General features: G+C 42.5%; 2 protein-coding genes across 3 annotated transcripts in view; one reads left to right on the top strand and one right to left on the bottom strand.

Annotated features, from left to right (window-relative positions):
* LOC101846154 (coiled-coil-helix-coiled-coil-helix domain-containing protein 5) overlaps positions 1-1,274 on the bottom strand; it is a 5,014-nt gene extending 3,740 nt beyond the window's left edge. The window contains exon 1 of one of the 2 annotated variants that reach the window (XM_005104793.3): positions 963-1,274. In XM_005104793.3, coding sequence (XP_005104850.1) covers positions 963-964 — 2 coding nt within the window. In that variant the 5' untranslated portion in view covers positions 965-1,274. Of the gene's footprint in view, positions 1-622; positions 934-962 lie in introns of those variants that run through there. The other variant, XM_035971435.1, reaches the window with a different exon arrangement.
* A 270-nt stretch (positions 1,275-1,544) lies between these two features.
* LOC101848678 (protein GPR107) overlaps positions 1,545-8,254 on the top strand; it is a gene marked incomplete in the record, with an annotated part of 23,607 nt that continues 16,897 nt past the window's right edge. The window contains 2 exon segments of the mRNA XM_013086115.2: positions 1,545-1,694; positions 4,495-4,611. Of these exon segments, the coding sequence (XP_012941569.1) occupies positions 1,578-1,694; positions 4,495-4,611 (234 nt within the window).

Here is an 8,254-nt window from a genome sequence, read left to right as displayed (position 1 = left end):
AGAGAGGGGGGGGGAGAGAGAGGGAGAAAAAGAGAGAGATTAGAGAAAGAGAGAGGGAGGGATGGGGGAGGTGAGGGAGGGACTGAAGGGATTTACTAAGAATAAAGTTCTTTAATTAACTCTATGGTAAAGTAGCACATCGAGCACTTTCCTAGTGGAAATGAAATGTGCTGCATGAACGTTATTTTATACTCTTATAATATGACGGGTGCTGAGCAGCTTAAACAGGAGTATGGTGTTTGCCTATCATCCCGGAGTTCAATTCTAACTGCTATCATAGGATTTTTGTCTCACAGTTTTGTACATCCCCTGATTCGAGGGCAAGTAGGAATCCAGCAACTTATTAGTTTTCTCAGATTAGGACAAAAAAGTCACTGAAGTCTTGATTTAAAAACGTTTTGCACATTACCTTGATTGGCGATTCTAAAACTAAAATCGGAAAAAAAGAGAAGACACTAACTGTGACTAACTCTGCTCGAGTAAAATTCAAGTGTAATTCCCACCCCAAAAAGCTGCAGCCAATCTGGGAGGACTTCCTTAAGGAGCGACCACTATGAGACAGAGTAGAAAAGAGGGTTAGGGGTAGTGTAAGGGAAATGCGGCTAAATGTAGAACGACGCACCTGCCTGATAGGCTGCTAATTCGTAATGTGATGTCATCACATCTTGGGATACCCACAGACTATTTTCAGAAGGCCGTGGAGATACTGCATGGAACGACAAGTTGGGTACAGTGGCTTGACGTATTATCTATTATATTGATGTGTTTCGCACAGTAAAATTTAACACTCGTGGCTAACTGCAGCCCATCAGCCATGCTCATTTTACGGAAGTCCTTCCACCAATCTAGTCAGTTTAAGAGGGCAATTGAAAACAACACCTGACTGTCTGTCTGGCATCAGAAGTTTCTCTACGTTCTATCATTGAGATGAAAAGAAGAACGGGATGACATTGAAAACTTACATGTTGAGGTACCGCGGACACAGTCAAAAGTATTATTGAAAATAATTTTTTTCAATTTGGAGCAAATCTAACCGAATCTTTCAAGATTCCAATGCGTCAGTATTCACAGATGAAAGAAAGACATATATTTAGCTCTCATTTTGTTGAATCATTTTCAGAATAGCTTCCTTTCGTTGAGCAATGATTGCTGAAAGATTGACAGATTGGTGTCAAGAACATCGATGTCAACGGCCCAGTGCTCTCGGTGACTAGGCTAGAGGTGCAGTTGTAAAAATGACTTGCGTGACCCCTATGAAGTGCCGAGCAGTACGAGCAGTCATCAATTGACAATGCGTCTGATGAAGAACTCGTTTAATTGGTTATTTTAATATACAAATCTTGCTATTTTTCATTATTTCAGACCTCTTAATTTTTTTTATAACAGATTATACTTTTCATAAAACTATGACTTCCTATTAAAGTAGTGATTCACTAACACAAAAAGAAAAAATTAGAGCCAGATGTTCATACAAGGAGGATTTGAAATATAGTTTGCACAATCGAGGCCTAAACAACGAAACCGAAGAGAGACGTCATTTCAGACAAACCGGAAGTCCAAACGTCATAGTTTCCACTATGGCGGAAGGGATTGATGTAAACATCATAATGAACATGCGATCCTTATTAGCTCTACTGTGTTTAGTTTTATCGGTTCAGAGTGTTAGTGGATGGATTCACCACTTAAAGCTTGTTGTAAGTTCTTTAGAACTTATCATTTTCTCAAAACTGGCATTTTTCGTTGCTTGAATTGCATTTCTGAAGTGTGGTCCAGTCGTCGTCCGTCACCACTGAGTCAGATGACGAGTCAGAGTTTGCGACGTTGATTGTGACACACTAACTAGAACTTATGTTTTGTCTATTTGTTCTGGCTCTTCCTGAAGTACCTTGACTAGAAGGTGTCCATTTTTGTTGTTGTATGCATTAGATCTAGATCTACTCTTCATACTAGATGTATTAGCTTTCTGAATGACTTTTTTGTACTGTACTGTACTCTTAGTCTGTCTTAGAGGCCTTTAGGCTGGCTACTGGCTCTGTAGGGCTGACCTGTAGGTGGCCTGGTGCACGCCGTGTGCGTGTCGGCACAGCCGCACTGTGGGTTGGCGCCTGTGTCTCAGCGAGCACGAGGCACACTCACTGTGTGTCAGCACAGCCGCAGGGTGTGTTAGCACAGCCGCAGGGTGTGTTAACGTGTGTACGTGTGCAACTGATGGGTCTGCCTTGCTATATTTAGGTACTGTGTAATCCAAGACCAATTATACCAAGACGGGACAACTCTTCTTTACGTCATGTGCCAAGTGCAGCCCCCCCCCTCACACACACACACAAACTCATTTGCAGTTGCGCGCGGCGATAGTTTACATTGGTAATGCAAGGCTAGATCTAGATCTAGATGCCTAGGCCTACGACAACATTCGAAACTAGGTCAAGCTCTCGATTCGAAGTTTCAAAGTATGATAAAGTGCATTTCTTGGTGATTTTGTGGCCAGGTATTGATGCTAGCATCAATATTTAATAGTAAAGCACCTGATAATACTTACTTCTTGTTGATTTTGATGATCTGTGAAGAGTTTCAACAGTCGAAAATAAACATGAAGCGAGGCGACACATGTCCGCCATTTTCACAACACTGTTGAATAACACGTCTGACGCATCGCGCAGCTGTGCTGACAAAAAACAGACGACACAGCTATGCTGCTTTAGCACACCATAATGTTTACATGATTCATATGCAGGGTGCGAGCCAGGCCACCTACAGGTCAGCCCTACAAAGCCAGTCTGGGACCGGCCTTAGACTTAGAGTAGACTTACAAAGAGGTGATCTATAGTTCCGTTCGTTAAAGTCTTAAAAGTCCACGATCAATTTGTTTATATAGAATCTACATCCAGAGAAGAAATCCAGAAGTTTTGATTACCAAATAGGCTACACAAAGAGCAGGGATTTGAAACCAAACACTGCAAAACATCAAATTATTTATGGTAAAATTCAGGGCGTCCCTCCCCCACCTAGTCTAGATCTAAGTATTTTTGTTGGCCCCTGAAACCCCCTACTCTTGACTTTAACGAACGAAACTACAAAATCGCCGACTTAGACTGCTGGCAAGATTTGTCACAAGTCACACTACGTAGTTTGGCCACGGGGTGAGAATAGCGTTGCTGTAGGCCTCTCACCTGGGGTGAGTAGGCAAATCTTCTGGCTATTCTCACCCGGTGTGTGTTCACCTCTTAGTGCATCGGCTCAGGTCAATCGCTCTGGGTGAGAGGGTGAGCCTGTTGGCTATGGTTCACTGTGATACTAAGCAAATGTTCAAGCACTCTTGTGTTGAAAGCGTGCAGTTTTGTCTGTGGACAGTGAGAGAGGTGGGGGGAGGGGGGGGGGAGAAAGAGATAGGGAGAGAGAGGAGGAGTAGCGAGAACTTCTGGGCAAAACAAAATGGAGACCGGTGTAGTTCGGCTCGATTCAAAAAGTGACATAGCATCATCTTTGTAGACACGACTAAATTAGAAACTTTTGTTGTTATATAACATATTTTTTTTCATTGTTTTTGTCAATTTGATCGTCCACACTGATAGACAGTAAATAATGTATTCAGAAATTAGGAAAAACAGGTCTTGTTTCACTGCAGAAGAGCCAATGCTGGCCAGTCTCACCCGTGGTGAGAGGCCGATCGTATAAAATTTATTAAAAATAAATTTTCATCTCACCCGCGGCAGGAATAGCCACTTCCAAATAATTTAGTGTGACAAATTTTGCTGGCATAATTATAACAGACAACACTACAAGTAACAAGAAGTTATTCTGAAAGTTGTTGGATAGTTTTTTATGCTAAAATCTTGTTTTACTTTGACTTCCCCTCTATCTTGTGCAAATTCATGAGTTCTGACCTGCATGATGAGGGAGGACTTCCGTTATGAGCGAACACTATGAGACAGAATAGAATAGAGGGTTAGGATTAGGGTTTTTGTTTGGGTTACGGTTGGTCTCTTCTTTTCTTGTGTGTTTGTTGGGGTGGTCGCTTGTTGCCGAAGTCCTTCCCATGATGCTGATCTATAAATTTGCTGTCCAGGTAATCATCATGTGAGGCTCTGAAAAAGCTGACCTCTAATACAGAATGGGGTAATCTTCCCTATAATGGATACACCCACCTTCCCATTACCGAACATCCACCCCCCCCCCCTTCCACTAAAAATGGTTAAGAATTTAAAGTTTTTCAGCAGGTCATCCCTGTATTTTGTGTCACTACAGTTTTATTTTTTCTGAAATGCCAAAATGTATTTTTAAAAACCTGAATTCAAGCTAAGTCATTGGTTACAGCACATTTTTGGGCGAAATAGTATTTTTTTATGAGTAAATATTTTAGATACCGCTTGTATTCTATTGCGAAAAAGCAGAGAAGTTTAAATGCTGGAGAGGAAAAGCCCTTAAAATAGCCAATGAAGTTGGAATATTCAAAGAGTTACCTCTTGGAGCTTATCATATTTGTGCCCTCCTCAGAACGATGAACGTAGGCACATTGCCCTCACCACCAGCTTTGGCTTTCTTCAAGGCGGGACCCTAGACGTCAACGTGACACTTTTCTCCTATCACGGCACGCATCAAAATGAAACAAATGTGAGTACAATAGCCTACTCTCCCACCCCGTAATTTCATATGTATGCGTGTGCTCGTATAAATTTTAAAGATGTCTGAATATTGAAAATGTTTGGTGGTTATGAAACATTTTGTCATTGATTTTTCAAAATTTTAAGTTTAAAAGCTCTTCTTATTCTGTCAGTTCCAGTGTTGAACCGAGATAATAATGTCGTGTTCCAAACAAACCTCACCAGTGCTTATATTACTTTTATGCTGACTGTATAGTTCTTTCAGAAATCTTATACTTCACTTTTCCAATACAGCGGCCATCTTTGTTCTAGCCCTTTGGCCTGTCAGTATGGCAAAGAATTTACAGGTTTTTATCTGCTGTGTTTTGTCGCTGTATAAAGTATTTCCGATATCTAGGAAGGTAGGTAAGTGCGACGCTAAGTGCAGGGCAGGAAAAGAGGTGGTGTGATACTGTTTCATCCTGGCAGTCACACAGCGGGCAGTCGTGTGGGGTATCCTTGCGGATCCTATTTAGGTAGAAATTCAGTGGGATGTGTTGTGTTCGCAGGCGAAAGATAGTGACTTGTTCTCTTCTGCTCGGGGAAGTTAGTGCATCTTTTGAGTTGGGAGCAGTCATGTGTGCTAGTACAGCTGTTGCAGTTTTGCCCAGTGCCCATCCTTTCAGCCACTGTTCCCTGGTGTTGCATTTGATGATGTTCTTGACTGTCTATTGTGATACTCGGGCAGAAATCTTATAAAAGTAATGTTTTGTCCTTTCACTTTTGTACAGTTTGTTTAAATATCTTTCACTGGATGTATTCAAAGTTTTCCAATGGACACCCATTGTCGGAGAGAAAAATGGTTGTCTTAGACAGGTGGACACCCCCCGGGGCAGTGCCACTGACTGAAGTGTCTCTAGGCCATTCCCAAAGGGGGGACATTTCTCGTTCAAGCATAGTAGAATTGTGAATGGGCTGATTCATGTGACGCTCATAACTGTGCCTGATCTACAACAGGGAACTGCTGGCTTTTCTTTCCTGATCCTTACTATTGTCATTTTCCTCTACTTCTTTTGTATGTTTGTCACTCTCTTGTGACCCGCTATTTCCGGGGTGCCTTGATTGTTGAAGCAGACCTTGTGCTGTTGAAGCTAGAGAGGTGAGCAGTCTAAGTCTGATTCCCTGTAAAGACTTCTCTGTTGACACCCACCCCTTAGCGCTCATGACCTTATGCAGTTGCGAGCACCGTAAAACCCTCTACTATTTAAAAAAAAAAAAGACAGGTGATTATCTTGGACAGTGTCATTATAGTGGGAGTGGGAGATGGTTGCTTAGACAGGTGATTTTCTTGGACAGGCGGCCCTTAAAGCAGGTTTGATTGTCAGTTATTACTACTGGCAAAATTTGGTTGATGTGCTTTCTTGCCAACAGGAGCTATTCAACAGCATTCTGTTTGTGTAAGTGTGTGCTGCTGTGTACTGTGCTGTTACTTTTTGTGTAGTGAGAGAGTGGGTAACTAACATGTGGGGAAGACACCACTGGAACAAATAACATTTTTCTTTTTTATCTTATGTAGCACAGGACTTGGCTGAGGGGGGTGGGGGGGGGGGTAGCACCGTTTAATATTGAAAAAGATACAAGGAAGGTTAGGTGCGTGGTTTGTTTGGTGTGGTTTCTCTTTACTAAAAATAGAATGGGGGTGGGGGGGGGGGGAGGTAGACCTTTACCTTAAACTTTACTTCGATATGTTCTCGTGCATGTATGGGTAGTCGATTCTGGCAGGCCTCGATACTCCTTCAGCCTTCCAGAACACTGCTGCTGGCTGGCTGGCCCTAAAAGACTCGCTGGCTCCTCCTTTGTAATTTTGTTTCGTTTTGTTTTTTGTTTTGTTTTGTATGTTACTTTTTTTTTTTTGGGGGGGGGGGTTCGTTCGTTTTCCCTTATTCCCTTTCTTTTCCTTTATAATTCTGAGACAAGTTCATCGGCACCGTGCGTTGACCCAGTTCGGTGTTGTTCATCAGACCCGTGCGAAATGAGAGAGATCAGGAGTCCTAATCAATAAGCTACACTCTTGTCCATGGCGACAGAGAAAGGGAATTCCTTGATGGCTTTGTTGGAATTGATTGCGGAAGAGGGATGGGGAAGGGGGAGGGGGAGGGGGAGGAGGACGGTCTGAATAATGAGTTGTTTCCGTTTGTATTACTGGTATTGCTGTTGTTTTTATTTGGTGTTGTTGTTGGTGGTGGTGGTGGTGGTGGGGTGGGCTGCTGTTGTTTGTGTGTGTGTGTGTTTTGGTTGTTTTTTTTTGGTTTCGCTGCTGTTGTTGTTGTTGTTTGTGGGGAGGGGGGTAGAGATGGTGGGTGTTTGATTTTCTTTATTAGCTCTTTTACGTTTCTTTGTTAGTTTGTTTTGTTGCTGTTTGGTTGTCATTGTGTGTAATTTGATTGCAGCTGCTATTATTGGTACATGTACTGTTGTTGTTGTTGTTGTTGTTGTTGTTGTTGTTGTTGTTGTTGTTGTTAATTGTAGGGACGCTCTGTGTTACTCGTAGTGTTATTGAAACTGTAGCTGTTGATGTTATTGTTATTGCCTGGGGTGAGGGCGGTCCACTTCCTGTATTGTTGGTACTGCTATTGTTGTTGTTGCTGTTGGAGGTGGTGGCGTCTTCTGTTATTTTTTGGCTGCAGTTGTTATTATTGTTGCTGGGGGTGTTTTGGGGTTGGGGGGGTTTTCTGTCTTGTTTTGTTTTATTATTGTTGTTGTTTTTTGTTGTTTTTTAGGGGGGTTTTGTTTCTCTTGTGTGTGTGGGGGGGATTCTGTTTATGTGGTTTTATCGCTGGTTGTTGCTGTTTTTGTTATTTTTACAGTTGTTGTCATTGTTCTAAATGTCGTTGTTATTGTTTTTCATCCCTTCACTCATCCATCCATCCATCCATCCATCCATCCATCCATCCATCCATCCATCCATCCGTCCGTTCGTCCATCCATCCGTCCGTCCGTTCGTCCATCCCACTTTCGGTCGATCAGTGCATCCGTCCATCTGCCCTCCCATCCACCCACCCACCCACCCAACTAACCAGAGCTGCCTGTACGTCCGTCCCTTCGTCCATCGAACCGTTGGTCAATAAATGTATCAGTCCATCCATCCGTCCTTTTACATAATTGTCCATGGTGAGAACAACGGAGGACATGTGCTATTTGTGGTAGAATCGTGATCCCTTGACGCCCATCTCCGCCACCTCCCCCTTTCCGCTCCTTTTGTCCATCGCCTCCACGCCCTGTCTTGTTGTGCGTTTGCGTGAGTGCACCTTTAAGTCTAACTTTTGTAACGTCTACTGCCATTGTTAACGACCAAGACAAGATGAATAAAGATTGGCATTGTCATTGGCATTGTCATTGTCATTGTCTATGCTTTGCCATGCCATGAGAAAAGACACATTTTTTTTTCAAAGTTTGTGTTGCAAAAGACCTTAAAAACATAAGAAAAAATAAATAAAGGAATAATTAGCAGGCGATATTGCCCAGGTTGGTAAATATCAATTCTAGCCGTTCTCTTGCTCGTAGAAGAATCATAATTTTTGGAACGAAGTGTATACAGACCCGATAACCGGGAACAAAGTCACGAAGTATACAGACCCGGTAGGGGAACTCTTTTGTGATTACGGGAAGAGAGA

The sequence above is a fragment of the Aplysia californica genome, unplaced genomic scaffold, assembly GCF_000002075.1.
Source record: "Aplysia californica isolate F4 #8 unplaced genomic scaffold, AplCal3.0 scaffold00436, whole genome shotgun sequence".
Classification (NCBI taxonomy): domain Eukaryota; kingdom Metazoa; phylum Mollusca; class Gastropoda; order Aplysiida; family Aplysiidae; genus Aplysia; species Aplysia californica.
Note: the sequence above shows the minus strand (reverse complement) of the source record. Positions and strands in the feature narration are given on the sequence as shown.